Raw genomic sequence first — 20,894 nt, 5'->3', positions numbered from 1 at the left:
TCACCCCTGTCGCCTTCTTTAATATCAGGTGTTAGTGAATTCGCTGATTACATCCTGATAATTATATTACATTGAGTCAGCAAAGGGCTTTCCAATAAAAGTGATTGGGAGACTCTACAGCCTCCTGATCACTTTTACCCTAGGTTCACATCTGTGTGGGTGGTGCCGCTGTGGATCCGCACAAAAATGCATCCTCATCACCCGCACGGAGGAATGCAGACCTGCGGGCGGGTGCCATTAATTCACAACCGTAGTGGGAACCGAGGTTCCTGTGTGGGTTGCGTTTTCCGACTTCTTCCCTGCATGTCCATTCAAATGAATGGACTTTCCTGCCCATGCAAAATGCGGCCCGTGGAAACATGGAGATGTGAACCTAGCCTTATGGGGCTCTGAAAGGGGGGTCTCTGCTGGTGGCACCCATGATGGTTCCCAGGCTCCTACAGAAAGCTCAGGACACCAGAAAAAAGCTTCCCCGGTGAAAGCAAGGAGAACTCACGAAACATCCATTCCCCAATCCCGGCTAAGGAAACTAGAAGCGGCGTGTGTTGCGTCACTTCCGGGGTCAGCTATCCTTCCTTGGCTAATACAACTGTGGATGCAGCTAATCAAGCATAATCTGTGTTTGAACAGCTACATTGGAGGGTCAGGGAGAGATTGAGGGTCTAATAGACCCCTAATGTCTCCGTAAAGAGGACCTGTCACCTTCCTATGCTATCACATAGGAGGATTTTTAGCCCCCTGTGATATCAATAAAGTTAAAAAAGAATGATATAAAAAATATTAAAAAAAAAAAAAAATTTAAATCACCTCCATACACACCCCATATAAAAAGTGCAGCATAGGAAAGCTTATTGATGGAGGTGGGGGGGGCTCATTGATGGAGGTGGGGAGGAAAGACTTATTGATAGAGGTGTGGGGGCTGATTGATGGAGGTGAGGAGGGAAGGCTCATTGATGGAGGTGGAGAAAGAAGGCTCATTGATAGCGGTGGGGGGAAGAGTCATTGATGGAGGTGGGGGGAGGAAAGGCTCATTGATGGAGGTGGGGGGGCTTATTGATGGATGTGGGGAAGGAAGACTTATTTATAGATGTGTTGGGGCTTATTGATGGAGGCGGGAAAGGAAGGCTCATTGATGGAGGTGGAGAAAGAAGGCTCATTGATAGCGGTGGGGGGAAGGCTCATTGATGGAGGTGGGAGGGAAGGCTCATTGATGGAGGTGGGGAGGAGAAGGCTCATTGATGGAGGTGGGGGGAGGCTCATTGATGGAAGTGGGAAGGGAAGGCTAATGGATGGGGGTGGGGAGGGAAGGCTCATTGATGGAGGTGGGGGAAGGCTCATTGATGGAGGTGGAGGGAGGCTCATTGATGGAGGTGGGGAGGGAGGTTTTTTGATGGAGGTGGGAGAGAAGGAAAGGCTCATTGATGGCGGTGGGAGAGGAGGAAAGGCTCATTGATTGACGTGTGGGGGGGGCTTATTGATGGAGGTGGGGGAAGGCTCATTGATGGAGGTGGGGAGGGACGTTCTTTGATGGAGGTGGGAGAGAAGGAAAGGCTCATTGATGGCGGTGGGAGAGGAGGAAAGGCTCATTGATTGACGTGTGGGGGGGGGCTTATTGATGGAGGTGGGGGAAGGCTCATTGATGGAGGTGGGGAGGGAGGTTCTTTGATGGAGGTGGGAGAGAAGGAAAGGCTCATTGATTGACGTGTGGGGGGGGGGGGCTTATTGATGGAGGTGGGGGAAGGCTCATTGATGGAAGTGGGAAGGGAAGGCTCATTTATGGGGGTGGGGAGGGAAGGCTCATTGATGGAGGTGGTGAGGGAGGTTCATTGATGGAGGTGGGAGAGGAGGAAAGGCTCATTGATGGAGGTGGGGAGGGAGGTTCATTGATGGAGGTGGGAGAGGAGGAAAGGCTCATTGATGGAAGTGGAGGTGGAGAAGGCTCATTGATGGAAGTGTGGGGGGGGGACTTATTGATGGAGGTGAGGAGGGAAGGCTCATTGATGGAGCTGGGGAGGGAGGCTCATTGATGAAGCTGGGGAGGGAGGCTCAAGTCCGATCCATGGAGGCCCCACCTCATAACTTACGGGACGTAAAGGATCTGCTACTGAGGGCTTGGTGCTGATGGCACAGCGTACTTTCAGAGGTCCAGTGAAGTCCACGCCTCGACGGGTCGGGGCTCTTTTGGTGGCATAAGGGGGACCTACTCAGTATTAGGTGGGTGGTCATAATGTTATGGCTGATTGGTGTGTAGTAATTCGATGCACACCGACCATCGTCATTACTGATCGTCTTTATTTATAATAGGCGCACATCTCCGAATTCATCCTTCATGGCGCTCACATCCCGGAGACTCATGTACTGGTCTCTTTTGCAGCCGAATGATGTTCAGTGGTAGATTTAACCCACCCATCCCTCCCGTGTGGCCGATCTGATCCCACGCAGTGCTGCCAATTACCAACACGAGATTAAAGGCATGTCATTCTAGATCATGTTAATGAGATATTGGATATCACAACCAGAAAAATAAGGAAAAAAAAGTCCCATTCGTCTCCCTGCAGCAGAGAAGGAGGCAAGTCCTCGGAGCAGACGCGGCAAGATGCCGGTTTTGTGGTCGAATTGTTCCTTCTCTCCTCTTTTAGGTATTAAAGGATAACTGATGTCTCATTAAAGAGAACCCGTCACTAAGGCATCACATAGGGGACTTTTTTGTCCAGTGTGATGAAATTAAAACAAAAAAAGGGTAAAAACAAAAAAGTTACACCAAGCACCTAAATCGGTATTGATCACTTTTTGTGTTCATTCAGAAAAGAAAAGGGCTGGTAGATGTGACATATTTACTGGACCCTTTCCCCAATCTCCATCCTGAAGGATCCTATTATGTACTTGCAGGAGAAAGAAAAGGAGGGAAACCGGCAGCACTGCGGGGTGGAGGCACACAGGGGAGGCTGGGCAGCAAGGGGAAATGTATGGTGCACCGAGGGGGGTGGGCATTGGAAATTACTGGAACCAATCTCCTATATGGGGCCCAGACAGCTGGGTGAATGGGATGTGGGCAGAGAGGGTGATCGGCATGGTGGGGGACAATTTCTGGAACCAATCCCCTGTATGGGGCCCAGACCAGCAGGGGGGCCCAGACAGCTGGGTGAATGGGATGTGGGCAAAGAGGGCGATCGGCATGGCGGGGGGGGGCAATTACTGGAACCAATCCCCTGTATGGGGCCCAGACCAGCAGGGGGCCCAGACAGTTGGGTGAATGGGATGTGAGCAGAGAGGACGATCGGCATGGTGGGGGGGGGCAATTACTGGAACCAATCCCCTGTATGGGGCCCATACCAGGAGGGGGGCCCAGACAGTTGGGTGAATGGGATATGGGCAGAGAGGGCGATCAGCATGGCAGGGGGAAATTACTGGAACCAATCCCCTGTATGGGGCCCAGACCAGCAGGGGGGCCCAGACAGTTGGGTGAATGGGATATGGGCAGAGAGGGCGATCAGCATGGCAGGGGGAAATTACTGGAACCAATCCCCTGCATGGGGCCCAGACCAGCAGGGGGGCCCAGACAGCTGGGTGAATGGGATGTGGGCAGAGAGGGTGATCGGCATGGTGGGGGACAATTACTGGAACCAATCCCCTGTATGGGGCCCAGACCAGCAGGTGGGCCCAGACAGCTGGGTGAATGGGATGTGGGCAAAGAGGGCGATCGGCATGGCGGGGGGGGCAATTACTGGAACCAATCCCCTGTATGGGGCCCAGACCAGCAGGGGGGCCCAGACAGCTGGGTGAATGGGATGTGGGCAGAGAGGACGATCGGCATGGCGGGGGGGGGGAAATTACTGGAACCAATCCCCTGTATGGGACCCAGCCCAGCAGGGGGGCCCAGACAGTCGGGTGAATGGGATGTGAGCAGAGAGGACGATCGGCATGGCGGGGGGGGGCAATTACTGGAAACAATCCCCTGTATGGGGCCCATACCAGGAGGGGGGCCCAGACAGTTGGGTGAATGGGATATGGGCAGAGAGGGCGATCAGCATGGCAGGGGAAATTACTGGAACCAATCCCCTGCATGGGGCCCAGACCAGCAGGGGGGCCCAGACAGCTGGGTGAATGAGATGTGGGCAAAGAGGGTGATCGGCATGGCGGGGGGCAATTACTGGAACCAATCCCCTGTATGGGGCCCATACCAGCAGGGGGGCCCAGACAGTTGGGTGAATGGGATATGGGCAGAGAGGGCGATTGGCATGGCGGGGAGCAATTACTGGAACCAATCCCCTGTATGGGGCCCAGACCAGCAGGGGGGCCCAGAGAGTTGGATGAATGGGATGTGGGCAGAGAGGACGATTGGCATGGTGGGAGGCAATTACTGGAACCAATCCCCTGTATGGGGCCCAGACCAGCAGAGGGGCCCAGACAGTTGGGTGAATGGGATGTGGGCAGAGAGGGCGATCGGCATGGCGGGGGGCAATTACTGGAACCAATCCCCTGTATGGCTCTCTCTGCAGCAGCTGAAAGTCAGAGGAAGGGAGAAGAGAAGAAGCCGGAATTCAGCTACTACAGAGAGAGCCATACAGGGTTTCGGTTCCAGTAATTGCTCCCCGCCATGCCGATCACCCTCTCTGCCCACATCCCATACACCCAGCTGTCTGGGCCCCCCTGCTGGCCTGGGCCCCATAGAGGAGGACTGGTAGTACCCCCTTCACCACGGGCCTGACTACCACCATCTTATTCTCTAGGTTCTTTCCTTTTATATTCTGTTTTGGGTGTTTTACATCATCTTCAGGTCTAAAATATTTTTTCCAACGTGTGCAAAAAAAAAGGGGGGCAAAAATGGCTTTGGCAGCAACAGGGTTAGTCTACCAATTGCCCTGCCCCCCTCACGTAATGGAGATTCAGAGATACGGACTATTTCTTTACAAGGGATCGCCTAGCGATCATTTTAGAATACAGAAAATGTAAGATTGTCTTATAATATCGATAATAATAACAATCATCATTTAGGAAGTACAAATAATTCATTTTCGGGGTAACATAGGCTAGGCTACACAATCTCGGGCGAATCTCCTAAAATACCAAATGGACCTACAAGGCTTTACCAGGCCTGGAGTCTCTCCAGGTACTTCATCAGATCCACATAACAAACACCTACAATCTCCGCATATTAAGAATCGCCATAGACGCTCATAAACTCATCAAAAGTGTATTTACAAATCTAAATTTCTCCAACAGGCAAAACAAATCATAAAAAACACTTTATAAACAAATCAATGAAAAAAACATCAAAACCCCTCCGGCTGAAATAAAGGGGTACCCCAATCTCACATATCAAAAATGATTTTCTTGTGTTGTGGTAGGGATAACAATGTATCAAGCTATTTCTTTCCCATTATCGGCATACACTGGCATTCATATGAGGATCTCTTGTATCTATTTAACAAAATGCAATAAATATACCAACAGTCAGCTTTTCAGGACCAGCTTTTGGGGGTGCACCACCTTCTTCTATGTGCTTTTTGCTATAATCATCATCATTTATTTTCTACGACTTTTGTTTTTGCTCTCATAGGCTTGTATTGCTGACAAAACAGCTGATGCAACATATAACGAGTGTTATACAGTTGCAAGAAAAAGTATGTGAACCCCTTGGGATTACGTGGAGTTTTGCATGAATTGGGCATAAAATGTCCTCTGAACGTCATCTAAGTCACAACAATAGAAGAACACAGTCTGCTGAACATAATACTACACAAACATTAGGTGTTGCCATGGTTTAATTGCACATAACATGTAAACATTCACAGTGCAGAGAGGAAAAAGTATGTGAGGCCCTAGCTTAATGACTTCTCCCAGAGCTAATTGGAGCCAGGAGTGAGCCAACCTTGACTAAAAATAGTGTGATGATATTGGATGTGTTGCTGACAGCTGTCCTGCCCTTAAAAAACACACACCTGTTTTGGGTTTACTGGTTTCAAGAAGCACTGTCTGATGTGAACCATGCCTCACAGAAAAGAGCTCTCAGAAGACCTACGATCAAGAATTGTTGACTTGCAAGAAGCTGGAAAGGGTTACAAAAGTATCTCCAAAAGCCTTGATGTTCATGTGTCCACGGTAAGACAGACTGTCTACAAATGGAGAAAGTTTAGCACTGTTGCTACTCTCCCTAGGCGTGGTCGTCCTGTAAAAATGACTGCAAGAGCACAGTGCAGAATGCTGCATGAGGTAAAGAAGAATCCCAGAGTGTCAGCTAAAGACCTACAGAAATCTCTGGCACATGCTAACATTTTTGTTGACACATCTACAATAAGGAAAACACTAAACAAGAATGGAGTTCATGGGAGGACACCACGGAGGAAGCCATTGCTGTCCAAAAAGAAGATTGCAGCACGTTTGAAGTTTGTAAAAGAGCACCTGGATGTTCCACAGCACTACTGGCAGAATATACTGTGGACAGATGAAACCAAGATTGAGTTGTTTGTGAAGAACACACAACACTATGTGTGAAGAAAAAAAGGCACAGCACACCAACATCAAAACCTCATCCCCACTGTAAAACATGGCGGAGGGAGCATCATGGTTTGGGGCTGCTTTGCTGCCTCAGGGCCTGGACGGATTGTTGTCATTGATGGGAAAATGAATTCCAGAGTTTATCAAGACATTTTGCAGGAAAACGTACGACCATCTGTCCGCCAACTGAAGCTCTGCAGAGGATGGGTGATGCAACAGGACAATGACCCAAAGCATACAAGTAATTCAACAAAACAATTGCTGCAGCAGCACAGAATACGCCTTCTGGAGTGGCCCAGTCAGAGTCCTGACCGCAACCCGATTGAAATGCTGTGGCATGACCTTAAGAGAGCGATTCACACCAGACATCCCAAGAATATTGCTACACTGAAACAGTTTTGTGAAGAGGAGTGGTCCAAAATTACTCCAGATCGTTGTGCAGGTCTGATCTGCAACTACAGGAAACGTTTGGTTGAGGTTATTGCTGCCAAAGGAGGGTCAACCAGTTATTAAGTCCAAAGGTTCACATACTTTTTCCTCCCTGCACTGTGAATGTTTACATGTTATCTGCAATTAAACCATGGCAACATCTAATGTTTGTGTAGTATTATGTTCAGCAGACTGTGTTCTTCTATTGTTGTGACTTAGATGACGTTCAGAGCACATTTTATGCCCAATTCATGCAAAACTCCACGTAATCCCAAGGGGTTCACATACTTTTTCTTGCAACTGTAGCTTAGTACAGACTTTCCCAACCCTTTTTTTTTTGTTTAACACAGAGGAAACCTTGAAATACCTTTCCTGACTCAGGGAACCCTCCCTAATAATCACTACAGTACATCACATAGTAATAGTGTGATGGCCACTTAGAAGATCGTCCCTTACATTGGTGGTCAGTGGGAAGAATGTCCCTTACATTGGTGGTCAGTGGGAAGAATGTCCCTTACATTGGGGGTCAGTGGGAAGAATGTCCCTTACATTGGTGGTCAGTGGGAAGAATGTCCCTCACATTGGGGGTCAGTGGGTAGAATGTCCCTTACATTGGTGGTCAGTGGGAAGAATGTTCCTTACATTGGGGGTCAGTGGGTAGAATGTCCCTTACATTGGTGGTCAGTGGGAAGAATGTCCCTTACATTGGTGGTCAGTGGGAAGAATGTCCCTTACATTGGGGGTCAGTGGGAAGAATGTCCCTTACATTGGGGGTCAGTGGGAAGAATGTCACTTACATTGGTGGTCAGTGGGAAGAATGTCCCTTACATTGGTGGTCAGTGGGAAGAATGTCCCTTACATTGGGGGTCAGTGGGAAGAATGTCCCTCACATTGGGGGTCAGTGGGAAGAATGTCCCTCACATTGGGGGTCAGTGGGAAGAATGTCCCTTACATTGGAGGTCAGTGGGCAGAATGCCCCTTACATTGGGGGTCAGTGGGAGGAATGTCCCTTACATTGGTGGTCAGTGGGAAGAATATCCCTTACATTGGTGGTCAGTGGGAAGAATGTTCCCTTACATTGGGGATCAGTGGGAAGAATGTCCCTTACATTGGGGATCAGTGGGAAGAATGTCCCTTACATTGGGGATCAGTGGGAAGAATGCCCCTTACATTGGGGGTCAGTGGGAGGAATGTCCCTTACATTGGTGGTCAGTGGGAAGAATGTCCCTTACATTGGTGGTCAGTGGGAAGAATGTTCCCTTACATTGGGGATCAGTGGGAAGAATGTCCCTTACATTGGTGGTCAGTGGGAAGAATGTCCCTTACATTGGGGGTCAGTGGGAAGAATGTCCCTTACATTGGGGGTCAGTGGGAAGAATGTCCCTTACATTGGGGGTCAGTGGGAAGAATGTCCCTTACATTGGGGGTCAGTGGGAAGAATGTCCCTTACATTGGTGATCAGTGGGAAGAATGTCCCTTACATTGGTGGTCAGTGGGAAGAATGTCCCTTACATTGGGGGTCAGTGGGAAAAATGTCCCTTACATTGGGGGTCAGTGGGAAGAATGTCTCTTACATTGGGGGTCAGTGGGAAGAATGTCCCTTACATTGGTGGTCAGTGGGAAGAATGTCCCTTACATTGGGGGTCAGTGGGTAGAATGTCCCTTACATTGGGGGTCAGGGGGAAGAATGTCCCTTAAATTGGGGGTCAGTGGGTAGAATGTCCCTTACATTGGGGGTCAGGGGGAAGAATGTCCCTTACATTGGTGGTCAGTGGGAAGAATGTCCCTTACATTGGGGGTCAGTGGGAAGAATGTCCCTTACATTGGTGGTCATTGGGAGGAATGTCCCTTACATTGGTGATCAGTGGGAAGAATGTCCCTTACATTGGGGGTCAGTGGGAAGAATGCTCCTTACATTGGGGGTCAGTGGGAAGAATGTCCCTTACATTGGTGGTCAGTGGGAAGAATGTCCCTTACATTGGTGGTCAGTGGGAAGAATGTCCCTTACATTGGTGGTCAGTGGGAAGAATGTCCCTTACATTGGGGGTCAGTGGGAAGAATGTCCCTTACATTGGTGATCAGTGGGAAGAATGTCCCTTACATTGGTGGTCAGTGGGAAGAATGTCCCTTACATTGGGGGGTCAGTGGGAAGAATGTCCCTTACATTGGTGGTCAGTGGGAAGAATGTCCCTTACATTGGGGGTCAGTGGGAAGAATGTCCCTTACATTGGGGGTCAGTGGGAAGAATGTCCCTTACATTGGTGATCAGTGGGAAGAATGTCCCTTACATTGGTGGTCAGTGGGAAGAATGTCCCTTACATTGGGGGTCAGTGGGAAGAATGTCCCTTACATTGGGGGTCAGTGGGAAGAATGTCCCTTACATTGGAGGTCAGTGGGAAGAATGTCCCTTACATTGGTGGTCAGTGGGAAGAATGTCCCTTACATTGGGGATCAGTGGGAAGAATGTCCCTTACATTGGGGATCAGTGGGAAGAATGCCCCTTACATTGGGGGTCAGTGGGAGGAATGTCCCTTACATTGGTGGTCAGTGGGAAGAATGTCCCTTACATTGGTGGTCAGTGGGAAGAATGTTCCCTTACATTGGGGATCAGTGGGAAGAATGTCCCTTACATTGGTGGTCAGTGGGAAGAATGTCCCTTACATTGGTGGTCAGTGGGAAGAATGTCCCTTACATTGGTGATCAGTGGGAAGAATGTCCCTTACATTGGGGGTCAGTGGGAAGAATGTCCCTTACATTGGTGGTCAGTGGGAAGAATGTCCCTTACATTGGGGGTCAGTGGGAAGAATGTCCCTTACATTGGTGATCAGTGGGAAGAATGTCCCTTACATTGGGGGTCAGTGGGAAGAATGTCCCTTACATTGGGGGTCAGTGGGAAAAATGTCCCTTACATTGGGGGTCAGTGGGAAGAATGTCCCTTACATTGGGGGTCAGTGGGAAGAATGTCCCTTACATTGGTGGTCAGTGGGAAGAATGTCCCTTACATTGGGGGTCAGTGGGTAGAATGTCCCTTACATTGGGGGTCAAGGGGAAGAATGTCCCTTAAATTGGGGGTCAGTGGGTAGAATGTCCCTTACATTGGGGGTCAGGGGGAAGAATGTCCCTTACATTGGTGGTCAGTGGGAAGAATGTCCCTTACATTGGGGGTCAGTGGGAAGAATGTCCCTTACATTGGTGGTCATTGGGAGGAATGTCCCTTACATTGGTGATCAGTGGGAAGAATGTCCCTTACATTGGGGGTCAGTGGGAAGAATGCTCCTTACATTGGGGGTCAGTGGGAAGAATGTCCCTTACATTGGGGGTCAGTGGGAAGAATGTCCCTTACATTGGTGGTCAATGGGAAGAATGTCCCTTACATTGGGGGTCAGTGGGAAGAATGTCCCTTACATTGGTGATCAGTGGGAAGAATGCCCCTTACATTGGGGGTCAGTGGGAAGAATGTCCCTTACATTGGTGATCAGTGGGAAGAATGCCCCTTACATTGGGGGGTCATTGGGAAGTATGTCCCTTACATTGGGGGTCAGTGGGAAGAATGCTCCTTAAATTTGGGGTCATTGGGAAGTATGCCCCTTACATTGGGGTTCAGTGGAAAGAATGCTCCTTACATTGGGGGTCATTGGGAAGAATGTCCCTTACATTGGGGGTCTTGTGAATGCAGGCACCATTCAGAGATTGCATTGCTTTGCATTGCAAGGTGGAGAGGTGGGTTGATCACATCACACACTCCACCCTGTCCAATCAGGGAATACTTTGCATTCATTAAAAATGCAAAGCATCCTCTAAATCAGGGGTCTTCTAAACAAAGGGCTGGTTTAATTTCCCTCAGACTTTAGGGGGAGCCGAACTGTGGCCAGTGGGAATATAATTTTTTTCTGGCATCAGTGGGGGTAAACAGGCCCCCATCTATGGTATTAAGGGTAGGAATAGTGCCCTTTTGTTGATGTCAGTGACAGGAATTATACCCCATTGTTGGTGTCAGTGGGCAGAATAGTGTCTCATATCAGTGGGATGAATAGTGCCCCAAGGGCCAGGTAAAGGCAAGCAAAAGGAAGCATCTGGCCCCGCGCTGCAGTTTGGAGATCCCTGCCAGTTTGGAGATCCCTGCTCTAAATGGTTCCCGCATCGAACAGCCGATCTCCAGTATTCACAATGCATCAGACCAGCTGCTGTTCATGGGCCCCAAAATCAAGTGTAGATCAGTGAATTGGTGGTGTGTTGGAATATCTACTTCAGTGGTTTCCAGCTTCCATGGACTTCGGCCAGGTAAGGTATATACATAGTTCCATTGGTCCAAGTTGCACCAATGTAACTATGTACAAATATGCCATGCCTGGAATTCTTCATTAATCCAATCAAAGTTAGCTTTATCCAGAAATGAACATGTCCCATCACTTTGATATTTAACAGCAAATAAAACAGAACATTATAATTCACCACAAATTAAGCTTTGGCCTGTGGACCAGTTATAACATGCGAAGAATGAAGTGCCAGTGCTGCCTACCTGGGGGGAGAGGCCGTTGCTGACCGGATTCATGTGGTTTGTTGGTCCACCAGGGTTGATGAAGCTGTCAGAGTAAGTGGAGAAGCTGTGCCTGGCTCCGTAGGCTGAGCCAGTGTCTGCGGTTGCAGCTGATAAACCCCCTTGGTGCATGGAAGAGGGGGGAAGAGGCTGGGGTCTGTGGACTGTGCTTCCACCATCTACAAAAACAGGAAGGAGCTCAGGTACAGTAGGAAATAGCATCTGGATAACGCATAGAAAGCATGCCATTTTCTCTGAGGAAGTGTTTAGTGGACAAGACATCTTCTAATGTCTTCACCGATACAACACACACAATATCTGACTATCACACCTGCTCCATGGCCAAGAATACTGTATGTAGACCCCCCTTCAAAAAACTGAGTTCAGGTGTTTCCAGTGACGGGTACTCTTATTACTGCAGAAGACACTTTAGATTAGAATACTCTTCCAACCTTGTGACAGTAACATGACTGTCCCCTGTGTACAAGGCCAGCTCCATAAAGACATGGTTTGACCAGTTGGGTGTGGAAGAACTCGAGCGTCCTGGACAGAGCCCTGACCTCAACCCTACTGAAAACCTTTGGGATGAATCGGAATGCTGATGGGCAACCAGGTCTTCTTATCCAACATTAGTACCTGACTTCACAAATGGGCACAGATTCCCACAAACACTTTTCAAAATTTTGTGGAAAGCCTTCCCAAAAGAGTGGAGGATGTTATAACCACATTCAGGGAACAACTCTATATTAATGGCCATGGATGGGGCAGCAGTTCCATATTGATAGCCATTGGGGGGAGCAACTCTATTTGAATGGCCATGCTTTTGGAATGGGATGACGTACAAGCGAGGTGTGGTGCTCAGTTGAACACAGCCAACTACACAAAGACATGGTTGGACCAGTTTGGTGTAGAGTTTGGTTTTGAATGTCCTGAACAAAGCCCGGATGTCAACCCAACTGGACACCTTTGGGATGAATTGGAACTCAGTACCTGACCTCACAAATGAGTAAAGATTCCCAAAGACACTCCAAAATCCTGCAGAAAGTCTTTCCAGTCTTCCCAGAGGAGTAGAGACTGTTATAGCTGAAAAGGGGGCAACTCTATAATAATGGCCTTGGTTTTGGAATGGGGTGTCCAACTAGCTCATATAGGTGTGATGGTCAGTTGTCCACAAACTTTTCGACCATTTAGTGTCTACTGTATATACCTTAAGCTTTAATTTTATTGCCTAATATTGTTAACAGCAAAAAAGTTGATCTCAAGGTAGAAAAACCAACATAGAAAAGTTGCCACCTAATGGAGCCAACACATTTTTGATGGAATACTCAATCATTAGGGTTCAGTCTTTCACTGAAGAAAGGTCAGTACAAGGTGTTCTTGCTCACACTGGCCATAGGTCTTAAAGGAATTCTCACATTAAAAATTGGGTTGTTGAATTGCACCTGAACACGTGATTGCTCACATAATGGGGTTCTCTGTGTTTTTTTGTTTTTTTTTTAATACTGAAATAAAATTCGGGTATTTCAACAGAAATAGCAAACTGACTCCCAAGACAGCACCCCTTACTGCAAAGATGGGGAGGTCTGGTTACCAGGCAGTAAGGTTTTTGATAATCGGTTCATATTCTACTGCACTTTTAGGAATGGGTGGAGTAAACCTATTTCCCCTACCCCCATAATCCCCCCCCCACCAAACCACCAAAGAGTGGCAGTTGCTCTCTGCATGGAGGAGGGTTATGCAGTTGAGATTGGGGGTACACACCACCCTCTTTATTATAGTTGCAAGAAAACAGACAACCTCTGAACCGGATTTCAGTGATATGTTTGGCACCAATGCAATCGTAAATGACACAGACGGGTGTTCTGACCTGGACCGAGGCCTGCCGTTGGGTACGATGTATCTGGCAGCTGATAGGGTGGCAACGCTGGCATCCCTGTGGGTGGAAACCCTCCTGGCAACAAGTGGTTAAATGCCGCAAGCTGATTGGCTCCTGCCTGTTTACGCCACCGCGCTCTTCGGTTACTGAACCAGACCTGAATGGGAAACAGACATGTTTTTACTGAACTGATATGGAGCACTTGTTTTATTTATTTATTTAATTTGATGTGTGTAAGGTGGATAAGGATTCTGCTAATTTTATGGGGCTGTTTAAGCAGGTGTTAGTACTTCTTTATGGAGACCCCTCCTCTTGGTGTAGTTGTGGGTGGAGTTTGGACATTTTATATAACCTGGTGCAGGTGGGTCTCTGAGCAGAAGGATTATGGGAACAGGCTACCCCTGACTTGTACCATGTAGAATTGTAGCCTGGAGAGTAGAAGGCCTTCTGCTTCTAGGTCCAGGCAGAGACTCCACATGAGGACCCACTGTAGAGGGACTGCTACAAGAGGATATGGGAAGATGGCTGGACTTTTACAGTTCAAGTTGGTGGCACCGATGTGTATTGCACTACTATTCAGAAAATAAGAAGTTGAGAAGCTCTTGTGCCAAGTTGTGAAACATGACATTGACCAGTAAATCACTGAAAAGCCATCTGTGTGGACATTCCTTTATTGGTGAAGGTGGGTCTAGGGTCTAGAGAATGTGAGAGCTACGATGGAGGTGGGCTTCAGGCCTGGAGAGTGTAAGTCACAATATGGCAGATTTTCCCCCTTTACAGGTGTGTGAGGTTCAGGTGTCATTAATTCTGTAGGTTGTACTCTCTGTGCTCGATTCGGTAGGGTGGTCATTGAGACCTGGTGGAAACACTTACGAGGCTCAGGTGCCATGCCATTAATTCTGTAGGTAGTACTTTCTGTGCTCGATGTGGTGGGGTGGTCACTGAGACCTGGTGGGAACACTTACAAGACTCAAGTGTCATGCCATTATTTCTGTAGGTAGTACTTTTGGTGCTCGATGTGGTGGGGTGGTCACTGAGACCTGATGGGAACACTTACAAGGCTCAAGTGCCATGCCATTAATTTTGTAGGTAGTACTTTCTGTGCTCGATGTGGTGGGGTGGTCACTGAGACCTGATGGGAACACTTACAAGACTCAAGTGCCATGCCATTAATTCTGTAGGTAGTACTCTCAGTGCTCGATGTTGTGGGGTGGTCACTGAGAAATGTTGGAAACACTTACGAGGTTCAGGTGCCATGCCATTAATTCTGTAGTTAGTACTTTCTGTGCTCGTTGTGGTGGGGTGGTCACTGAGAACTGGTGGAAACACTTACAAGGCTCAGGTGCCATGCCATTAATTCTGTAGGTAGTACTTTCTGTGCTCGATGTGGTGGGGTGGTCACTGAGACCTGGTGGAAACACAAGGCTCAGGTGGCATGCCATTAATTCTGTAGTTAGTACTTTCTGTGCTCGATGTGGTGGGGTGGTCACTGAGAACTGGTGGGAACACTTACGAGGCTCAGGTGCCATGCCATTAATTTTGTAGGTAGTACTTTCGGTGCTCGATGTGGTGGGGTGGTCACTGAGACCTGGTGGGAACACTTACGAGGCTCAGGTGCCATGCCATTAATATTGTAGGTAGTACTTTCTGTGCTCGATGTGGTGGAGTGGTCACTGAGACCTGGTGGGAACACTTACGAGGCTCAGGTGCCATGCCATTAATTCTGTAGTTAGTACTTTCTGTGCTCGATGTGGTGGGGTGGTCACTGAGACCTGGTGGGAACACTTACGAGGCTCAGGTGCCATGCCATTAAATCTGTAGGTAGTACTCTCGGTGCTCGTTGTGGTGGGGTGGTCACTGACCTGGTGGAAACACTTACGAGGCTCAGGTGCCATGCCATTAAATCTGTAGGTAGTACTTTCTGTGCCCGATGTGGTGGGGTGGTCACTGAGACCTGGTGGGAACACTTACAAGGCTCAGGTGCCATGCCATTAATTCTGTAAGTTGTACTCTCTGCGCTCAATGCGGTGGGGTGGTCACTGAGACCTGGTGGGAACATTTGTCAGCTGCCAGGATGTTAGCGTGAGGAATGGAAGAGGAATGCGCCAAACAGCTGCTGTAGGAACACTGGCAGGTTTACGGCACAAGCTGCCAGAGCCCTGGGGTAATCTGCTCATGTGGAATAAAACTATGGAAGGCACTCTTCCCAGAATCCCAGCAGCCCACATCTCAGCTGAGTGGGTGCTTGGGATTTAAAGATGATTTCACTTTATAAACCCCTCAATGCAACTTTTGCACCGTGGTGGTCTTCGCCAATTCTGGCAAGAGAATTGGTGAACTCATATGGCATGATAACCTTTCCCCCAAGGAATCATTGTGTTACCTCACTCTACATCTGTACCAATTTTAAAGAAAGCTGTAAAATGTATTACTCATTATTAGCTAGCATTGTTCCTTAGCTGTGATGGTTTGAAGCCTGTGAATACTTATTATTGCACAAATAATACTGTGCCCTGTTTTATAGATGTGTTTTTACCAGCCCCCCTCCCTGGACCTGTAACCTAATGCCAGGACGGCTGTCAGGGGATAAGTGCTTGTATCTAAATTTCACTGTACCCCCTGCCCAAGCTGCAGCCTCTGGAGACCCTATTATATCCACAAATCTGTTCACACCCTTGATCCTTTGGATCTTTGTACACATATCTGACCTGACGTTGCGCTGTCAAACACAGTGATTGTCAGAGAGTTCCCACAAGTCAGGCCGGCCCATTGCTGAGCTGCCGAGATGGCAATCTGTATGCACCTGTGAATATTTACAGTAAAAGTCACCAAGGGATCCGGTACAGCTGTGTCTGGCACTTTGCTCTCAAGAAGTTTACTATGTCCTCCCACATTCATTGTGAGCATGTTCGGGTTCCTTTTGTTTCACGACTATTGCTGACCGTATGAACTTGACTTGACTCCGCAGAGTAGGAGCTCGGGCTTGCAGTAAACCATAGCAACCAGTGCAGGGTCTGCGTTTCATATACCATATCTAATGAGCTACTGTACATGACTACACTTAGATTGTTGTTTTTCATAAAGCCAATTGTTCCTTTTTTAGATCTGTGAAATGGTGAAGACCTTGGAAGTACTATAATATTGGTGTCTAAGCAGGGTGGCTAAGTTGTTAATACCTGTTGCCTTGCAGTGTTGGGGTCTTGGGTCCCATTCCTATCACTGATTGCATGGTATTGGATGTCCTTTTGGAAGGTTAACCTTCTGGGCAAACTGGCAGTGCTGGGATCCTGACTCCCATTCCTATCACTGATTGCATGGTATTGGATGCCCTTTTGGAAGGTTAAGCTTCTGGGCAAACTGGCAGTGCTGGGATACTGGGTCCCATTCCCATCACTGATTGCATGGTATTGGATGTCATCTTGCATGGTCAAGCTGCTGGGCAAACTGAAAGTGCTGAGATCCTGATTCCCATTCCTATCACTGATTGCATGGTATTGGATGTCCTTTTCGAAGGTTAAGGTGCTGGGCAGACTGGCAGTGCTGGGATCCTGACTCCCATTCCTATCACTGATTGCATGGTATTGGATGTCATCTTGCATGGTCAAGCTGCTGGGCAAACTGAAAGTGCTGAGATCCCGATTCCCATTCCTATCACTGATTGCATGGTATTGGATGTCCTTTTGCAAGGTTAAGCTTCTGGGCAAACTGGCAATGTTGGGATCCTGACTCCCATTCCTATCACTGATTGCATGGTATTGGATGTCATCTTGCATGGTCAAGCTGCTGGGAAAACTGGCAGTGTTGGGATCCTGACTCCCATTCCTATCACTGATTGCATGGTATTGGATGCCCTTTTGGAAGGTTAAGCTTCTGGGCAAACTGGCAGTGCTGGGATACTGGGTCCCATTCCCATCACTGATTGCATGGTATTGGATATCATCTTGCATGGTCAAGCTGCTGGGCAAACTGAAAGTGCTGAGATCCTGATTCCCATTCCTATCACTGATTGCATGGTATTGGATGCCCTTTTGGAAGGTTAAGCTTCTGGGCAAAATGGCAATGTTGGGATCCTGACTCCCATTCCTATCACTGATTGCATGGTATTGGATGTCCTTTTGGAAGGTTAAGCTGCTGGGCAGATTGGCAGTGCTGGGATCCTGACTTCCATTCCTATCACTGATTGTATGGTATTGAATGTCATCTTGCATGGTCAAGCTGCTGGGCAAACTGGCAGTGCTGGGATCCTGACTCCCATTCCTATCACTGATTGCATGGTATTGGATGTCCTTTTAGAAAGTTATGCTGCTGGTCAAACTGGTAGTGCTGGGATACTGGGTCCCATTCCCATCACTGATTGCATGGTCTTGGATGTCCTTTTGGTAGATTAAGCTTCTGGGCAAACAGGTCCTAAATAGTATGTGTAACAGTGGTAAGGATTTCAGAATAGTTCCCCTTGGGTGGGTACTAATTAGAATGATCTATGTATTCTGTAATGGGTTGCTGAATTTATGGCACCATGTTTAAAAAAGAAATATTTAACTTGACCCATTATCTGAACGTGTTGTGGGGGAAGCAAGTTGAGTCTGTCAGTCGAGACTTTCCTTTGCCTATTCCTATTTTCCATCTCTTCCTGGGGCACTTCATGATGTTCCTAGGCCATTTGGGAGATACAGCACCAGGGCCGGATCTAGCCTGTCAAATGATGGCAGTGCAGTAAAAACTGTCAGGGGGGCAAAGGATGGGAGGTCAGCAGTGCAGAGGAGAGGGGTCACTGCCGGCAGATCAGAGGACGGGGGCAGAGCACCTTCACCCATCCCTGCACTGTACACAGCCTGGGCACAGACAGCGGAGCTCCTTCTCCCCACACAATGCATTACTGAGATCAGTATAGTGTCAGTCAAGGACAGTTTAGTGCCAAACTAGGGAGGTAAAGTATCAGATTAGGGTGGTATTGTGTCAATTTAGAGCAGCGTAGTGTCAGGCTAAGGTAGTATAGTGGCAGGTTAGGGTTGGCTTTGGGGGGGCACAACTAAAATCTGGGGAGGTATAGCCCACCCCAGCACCCCAGATGGGGACAGTTCAGACTTCCCTTTATCCATTCCTACGCACTATTTATTCATGGGATACTTTATGATGTTGCAAGGTCATTTGGGAGATACAGCACCCTAGGTGGGGTTAGCTCAGACTTTCCTTTGTCCATTCCTATGCTCCACCTATTCCTGGGGTACTTCATGATGTTCCCAGACCATATGGGAGATACAGCGCGGTAGATGGGGTCAGGTCAGATTTCCCTTCTTCCATTGCTATGCTCCCTCTGTTTCTAGGGTACTTCATGATGTTCCCAGATCATCTGGGAGATACAGCGCCCTAGATGGGGTCAGTTCAGATTTCCCTTCTTCCATTCCTATGCTCCATCTATTTCTAGGGTACTTCATGATGTTCCCAGACCATTTGGGAGATACAGCGCCCTAGATGGGGTCAGTTCAGATCTCCCTTCTTCCATTCCTATGCTCCATCTATTTCTAGGGTACTTCATGATGTTCCCAGATCATCTGGGAGATACAGCACCCTAGATGGGGTCAGTTCCGATCTCCCTTCTTCCATTCCTATGCTCCATCTATTTCTAGGGTACTTCATGATGTTCCCAGATCATCTGGGAGATACAGCGCCCTAGATGGGGTCAGTTCAGATTTCCCTTCTTCCATTCCTATGCTCCATCTATTTCTAGGGTACTTCATGATGTTCCCAGATCATCTGGGAGATACAGCACCTTAACCATGCTGGATCTGCCCCAGGTTTTCCTCCCAGTTTCTTGTTCAGCTTTTTGGTGAGCCTCCCAGGAGGCATCTAGTAGCAGATTTCAGCTTTATAGAATTGCAGCTTCTTACTCTACCACAAAGATTATTCCTAACAAATATCCATAATTTCAAGAGTCTGAACCTGCAACCATGTTTTTTTTTGGTTAGTTTGGTCAAGTTTGAATTTCGGAATGTAGACTGGCATAGGCGACCACGCCCAAATGTTGATAAGATGTAGTGGTCTGACAATGAATAATTTAACATGGTTACAAATACACAGTAACGGTCCTCGCCTACCTGCACTCTGGCCTCAGTCAGCTTGGTCCTCTGTGCCAGTTCCTCCCGGGTGTATATATCTGGGTAATGTGTCCTCTCAAAAGCCTTCTCCAGCTCCTCTAGTTGTTCTGCTGTAAAGGTTGTACGACTACGTCGCTGCTTTCTTTTCAGTGGAAGATCTGGTTCTGATTCCACATCTGATCCTTCATCTAGACGATTCCCTAATGAAAACAACATTAAGTATTTTTTTCCTCTATAAATGCTAAAAAAAAAAAATTCTTAACACATATTAATGTCAGGTAAGTCACAGGTAGAAAGACAAAGAAGGGAATATATAAAAACTAAAGCAGACAAAATCGGAATCAGCTGTGCATGGAAACCAATCAGCTTCTAACTTCAGTTTGTTCAGCTGACCTTTCAAAATGAAAGCTAGAAGCAGATTGGTTGCCATGCATTGCTGCTCCAGATTCTGGCCATTCCAGTTTTGATGTCTTTGGTGCTAACCTAAGGACTCAACATTATAGTAGCTAGAAGGACGCTTACTAGGTGGATTTGATGCCCACCAAGTGGCCCCAAGATGACAAGTCTGGAAGATTGTACAGAGCCCAATATCTCATTATACATGTTCAGTGTACATGACTTGATATTGCACTAGTCCAGGTGTTGGAAGGTGGTAGAGTAGGTTTCGCTTTAAGGTGCCTCCTCCCCAAGGTCTGGGAAACTAGGTGGGAGGGAGGTGAGTCAGACTATAGAGGAAGAAGAAAGCGACAACATCTCCCAGCTGGCTTCTACTCTCCCCCCTTCCTGGGGGATGGCAGGGTGCCTGGGGTTCCACTTCCTAGCCCAAAGAGAGAAATAGAGAGACAGTTGCAGTGGGTCTGTGCATGCCCAGGAGAGGACCTTGGAAGGTGATATACCCTTATGTCCCTCCCCTCCTTAGCCCAGGAAGAACATTAGCCCTATAGGGAGTGAGTTCCTTCTGCAGGAAAGCGAGCAGACACTGGCAGGGTTGGGAACCAAGAGTCCGTTTCGTTGTTCAAACTGCATTGGGGTCTTCAATCTACTAAGCCATTATTAAATTGAGGCCTTCAGTAACGAACATTAACCACGTCCAGCCTTGTGGTGCCTTAATTTGGTAAGAATGCTGCTCTGTAGAGTGTTGTGATATGTGAGCTCTACTTGTGTCCCCTGGCTGTTGGGCCTGCAGAAGGTGGCCAGCTTACGGAACCCTTGGGAGTGAGGCAGTGAAGCACACAGCCAGGAGGGTGGATCGGGGGTTAGTCTCTGCCTGCCACCCACACATCAAAGAGAGTCACTGGGCAAGGTCTTGTATCGCCCAGAAGGTCAGTGTTACATTTGGGTTCAGCTTAGCTGCTCCCTTAGCCCACCACCCACCAACACAAGTGCTTCATGCAATACACAGGTCATAGAAGTACATTTGCTCCCTCAGTTGCTCCCTTCCTATTCAGGAGAGAAGTCC

At 48.1% G+C, this 20,894-nt stretch overlaps 1 protein-coding gene across 1 annotated transcript in view; it reads right to left on the bottom strand.

Annotated features, from left to right (window-relative positions):
* The window catches only part of LOC149435478 (paired box protein Pax-7), an 81,150-nt gene extending 61,499 nt beyond the window's left edge, over positions 1–19,651 (bottom strand). Inside the window, exons 1-3 of the mRNA XM_089662622.1 lie at positions 19,436–19,651; positions 13,332–13,497; positions 11,447–11,643 (exon numbers count right to left, since the gene is read on the bottom strand). Of these exons, the coding sequence (XP_089518748.1) occupies positions 11,447–11,643; positions 13,332–13,497; positions 19,436–19,651 (579 nt within the window). The remainder of the gene's footprint in view (positions 1–11,446; positions 11,644–13,331; positions 13,498–19,435) is intronic.
* Between the last annotated feature and the right edge of the window lie 1,243 nt (positions 19,652–20,894).

Source organism: Staurois parvus, unplaced genomic scaffold, assembly GCF_062004578.1.
Source record: "Staurois parvus isolate SC_StPar_1 unplaced genomic scaffold, SC_StPar_1.0 ptg001504l, whole genome shotgun sequence".
NCBI classification, from domain to species: Eukaryota; Metazoa; Chordata; class Amphibia; order Anura; family Ranidae; genus Staurois; species Staurois parvus.
This window is presented reverse-complemented; position numbering and strand designations above follow the sequence as displayed.